We start from the raw sequence: 5,000 nt of genomic DNA, 5'->3' as shown, positions 1-5,000 counted from the left end.
TGAACAATATAGAAAAGGAAGATTGATGTATGAAAAAGCAAATTTTGATCAAATAAGAGAATTCTTCCAAAATGAAAACTGGGAAAGAATACACAAAGAAAATACAACAGTAGAAGAGAAATGGAATATTTTGACAAAAATCTATAGAAAAGGAGTAGAAAAGTATGTCCCAAGACAAAAACAGGAAAAAGAATATGTAAAGTGCTGGTACAATAAAAGTTGTAGGGAGATAAAAGACAAAAGAGACAAAGCTTGGACCAAATGGAAGAAAAACAAAAGACCTGAAAAATGGAAAATATATACTTGTTATAGAAATGAATATGTACAAACGTGCAGAGAGGAAAAGAGAAAATATGAAAAAGATGTCATAGAAAAATGTAAAGATCAACCAAAACTATTCTACAGATTTGTAAACAACAAACTGAAAAACAAACAAGATTTGAAGAAATTAAGACAAGGAGGAATTAAATACACAGAGGAAATTGAAATGGCGGAAATTATGAACAAACATTTTAAATCTGTGTTTACAAGGGAGAACATACAACCTGAAGAGATTGAATGGAAAGAGAAAGTCCCCCCTATGAAAGAAATAGAAGTAACAAAGAATGAAATATTGAAACACTTGAGTAATCTTGATGTCAGAAAATCGCATGGACCAGATAAAATAGCAAACTGGATTTTGAAAGAATGCAGGAATGAACTGGCAGACATAATACATAGCATAATAAACAGTTCCTTGAAAGAAGGTAAAGTTCCAGAAGATTGGAAAAAAGCAAATATAGCACCTATATATAAAGGAGGAAATAAAGAAGACCCTACCAACTATAGACCAGTCTCTCTAACAAGTACAATAGCAAAATTTGTGAAAGAATTGTCAAAAATAGATGGGTAAAATATTTAGAAAAAAACAACGTGCTAAATCCAAGACAATTTGGATTCAGACAAGGACGATCATGCGTCACCAATTTAATATGTTTCTATTCAAGGCTAATAGATATAATACAAGAAAGAGATGGATGGGCTGATTGTGCATTTCTAGACCTAAAAAAAGCTTTTGACAAAGTACCACATATGAAGTTGCTTAAGAAATTAGAAACTGAAGGAGGAATACAGGGCAAACTGCTAAATTCGATGGAAGACTTTTTGCAAGAAAGAAAAATGAGAGTAGTGATAAGAGACAAACACTCAAAATGGGATGAAGTAATAAGCGGTGTTCCACAAGGAACGGTTCTGGCCCCAATAATGTTTGCTATATATATTAATGATATGGATGAAGGAATTGAAAGCTATATGAGCTTCTTTGCAGATGATGCAAAACTATTGAAAAAAGTGAACACGGAAGAAGATTGTGAATCACTACAGAGAGATCTAAATAAAGTACAGGAATGGAGTAGGAAGTGGGAGATGGAGTTCAATACAAAGAAGTGTAGTATAATGGAATTTGGAAAAAGTAAAAACAGAATAACAGGATCATATAAATTGGGAGAAGAAGGAATAAAAAAAGTAGAAAATGAGAAGGACCTGGGAGTCATTGTTATGAATAATATGTCACCTGAGAAACATATAAATAAGATTTTTGGAGAAACCTATAATTTAAGAAGAACAATCAAAGTTGCATTTACATACCTGGATGAAGAAATGGTGAAGAAAATTCTAATCACCCTGATAAGACCAAGATTGAAATATGCAGCAACGATATGGTCACCAAATACAAAAAAAAAATGTATAAAAAAAAATTGAAAGAATACAAAGAGCAATTACAAAATTGGCACCTACACTCTCAAAACTATCATATGAAGAGAGACTAGGAAAACTTGAACTACAGACACTAGAGCAAAGAAGAGAGAGAGGAGATTTGATAGCTATTTACAGAATCATGAAAGGCATAGAAATTACTGATAGAGAGAATCTGATAAAATGGGATGACAGAAATACAAGAGGACATGGAAAGAAAATAAAAAAAGACAGCTATAGAAGAGACCTGAAAAAGAACAGCTTTCCTCACAGAGTAATAGACAGTTGGAACAAGTTAGATGAGAAAGTGGTGTGTGCAAAAACAATACATGAATTCAAAAATAGTTTAGATAAAACGAGATATGAAAACGGGACAACACGAGCATAGCTCCCCTTCCCGTAAAATACAACTAGGTAAATACACACACACACACACACACACACACACATATACACACACAAAAGATATGTTCCCTGACAAACATATAAACAAAATTGCTTTTACTTGCTTGGATGAAGATATGGTAAAGAAAATACTAGTCACATTGATAAGGCCTAAATTGGAGAACGGAGCGACACTATGGTCATCCAGTACTAAAAAGAATATAAGGAAAATTGAGAGAATCCAGAAAGCGACTACGAAGATGGCCCTAACACTATCAAAAATGTCATATGAAGAATGTCAAAACTAGAACTACCGACTCTGGAACAAAGAAGAGAAAGGGCAACTTGTTGACCATCTACAGAATTATGAGAGATGACTTACTAAATTGGAATAAGAGAAACACAAGAGGACTTAGAAAGAAACTCAAAAAGAACAGTTATAGAAAAGACCTGAAAAAACAGCTTTCCCCACAGAATGGTGGATGTATGAAACATATAAGACGAAACAATAGTGTGTGCAAAAACAATACAAGAATTTAAGAGCAAATTAGATATGGTGAGATAAGAGACAGGACACCACGAGTGTAGCTCCCCTTCCCGTAATACACAACTAGGTAAATACAACTAGGTACACACGCGCGCGCGCGCGCCATACCATCCTGGGTGACAGACGGATGAGATAGATAGTGAGGGATTTAATGGAGAGGTGACGATTGGGGTACCTCAGGGCCCGGTATTGGCGCCAACGCTGTTCTTAGTAATGCCAAGATGTGAAAGGTGAAGATGATTGTACATTACTACAAGATGACTTAGATAAGGTTTCTGAATGGTGGAAGATCAATGTCAGTACAAAGAAATGCAACATTACGGAAAGAAATTGTCATGGAGTCAGAAAGATAGAGAATAATCGCTAAGGCAAAGAAAAAAGAGGATTTAGATATATTAGAGTTAATATGTTATTAGAAAATTATATAAATAGAATAATGGGAGAGAGACATGGTTAACTTTATATCACATATAGGTAAACAGACATATTCTTCTTCACTGTTTACATTCCTGTTTCTCTGCTGCATGTCACCAACCAAGCCTGCACCACCACCTCAACACCCCCACCACCACCAATGATCCCCGCTACATCAACAGAACACCCCCTGCCCGTTTTCTATGTGACTATTCCCTGCTTCTTCCTCGTTTTCTTTTAGCGCTGATGTTGATCAACACATTCCTGGGTGACAAAGAGAGCGACGACGCAGGAGACAAGGAAGGTAAGGGGGTGTGGCCAGTGGCATTAACTCCTCCCGTGACTCCTCCCACTCGCGTTTAAAGAAAGAAGCGGACACGGGGAATTAGCGAAAAGTAGACTGGTTTAGTTTACAGACCTGGTTAGCTATAACTAATTAGTCTCAGGTAAATTTATCACACAAATAATCTTATCTTATACCCCAGCCTCTTGGTAAATGAGTTCCACCCTCGCAATCCATTAACCAACGAAAGCTCTCCTAGCCACTTCACTCCGGGGCACATCGCACGTCTGGCAGCATTAGCTGCCCGACGTGCGATGTTGCGTCATACTAATCGCATTATAAAAAACAAAGTCAGTGCTCAATCGTTCGTTCTCTTTCACCCGTGAATTTTGATAACCATAGCAAATATGATGAAGCCAGTTTAGAGAGAATGGAGGTTACGAAAGTACGACTACAATAAATATAATCAAGACGCCGACGTCGGCATCATCGCGTACCCACTTGCTCCTCATGACGCCTACGTAGGCGTCACCGTATGGAAGTGGCTAGAGATGTGACGTTATTTACCTTCCGGTAGCTGACCCATCATATAAGTATCTGGAAAAGTCCATTTGCAATCTTGTAGAACTCCTCTCTCTCACTGATCAATTATAGACTCTCCACCCCAACTACACTCAATTATAGAACCCCACCCCACCCCCCACATTGATCAAAGGTAGACTCTCCACCCTAACATAGGGTAGGTTAGGTTAGATTTGGTTAGGTCAGTTCAGGTTAGGTAAGATTAAGTTATGTATCATGAGCCATAATCAACTGCAGAATGTTAGGTTAGGTTAGGTTAGGTCAGGTCAGGTTAGGTTCGACTAGGTATTATAAGCCATAATCAACTGTAGAATGCCCACCCCAGCAACATTCAATTGTACAATCTTCGCCACAGGCATGTGGTGAGGGGGGGGGGGCGATTCTACAATCGACCCATAATATTTTCCTTATAAGAATCTATTTCGAGCTCTGTTTGTTGTATATCCCCATTTGCATTGTAATGTTCTTCAGTAAATTATGGGGAGATACATATATTCCTTTGTTTAGGAATTATACCAATCATCAATTATCAAAAACTAAAAATGGGTGGAGCTTAGTGTGAAGGGGGTCGAGCTTAGAGTTAACATGTGTGTGGCTTATCGTGAAAGAGATGCTTAGGGTGAACAGGGTTGGAGCTTAGTGTAGAAGGGTGTAGAGTTTAGTGTAAAAGGGGTGGAGCCCGTAAAAGAGGTGGAGCTTGGCGTGAAAAGGGATGTGGCTTAGCTTGAAAAGGGTATGGCTTAGCGTGCAACGGGTGGAGCTTAGCGTAAAAGGGGTGAGACTTTGTGTGAAAGAGATGGAGCTTAGCGTGAAAGGGGTGGAGCATATCGTGAAAGGGGTGTGGCTTAGTATGAAAAGGGTGGCGTTTAGCGTGAAATGCGGTGGGGCTTAGCTTATTAATGTTATCATTACCATCATTATCATTATTACCATCACTATTATTATTATTATTATTATTATTATTATCATTATTATTATTATTATTATTATTATTATTATTATTATTATTATTATTATTATTATTATTATTATTATTATTATTATTATTATTATTAT

The 5,000-nt window shown here is 37.0% G+C and overlaps 1 protein-coding gene across 3 annotated transcripts in view; it reads left to right on the top strand.

Moving 5' to 3' along the window:
* Hdc (histidine decarboxylase) overlaps positions 1–5,000 on the top strand; it is a 367,462-nt gene that overhangs the window by 358,800 nt on the left and 3,662 nt on the right. Inside the window, exon 17 of one of the 3 annotated variants that reach the window (XM_076179458.1) lies at positions 3,321–3,383. The exons of the other annotated variants lie outside the window; for them this stretch is intronic. Coding sequence (XP_076035573.1) covers positions 3,321–3,383 — 63 coding nt within the window. The remainder of the gene's footprint in view (positions 1–3,320; positions 3,384–5,000) is intronic. 3 annotated transcript variants of the gene reach the window in all.

This window comes from Oratosquilla oratoria, chromosome 42 (genome assembly GCF_046742065.1).
Source record: "Oratosquilla oratoria isolate Oo_2021 chromosome 42, ASM4674206v1, whole genome shotgun sequence".
Classification (NCBI taxonomy): domain Eukaryota; kingdom Metazoa; phylum Arthropoda; class Malacostraca; order Stomatopoda; family Squillidae; genus Oratosquilla; species Oratosquilla oratoria.
This window is presented reverse-complemented; position numbering and strand designations above follow the sequence as displayed.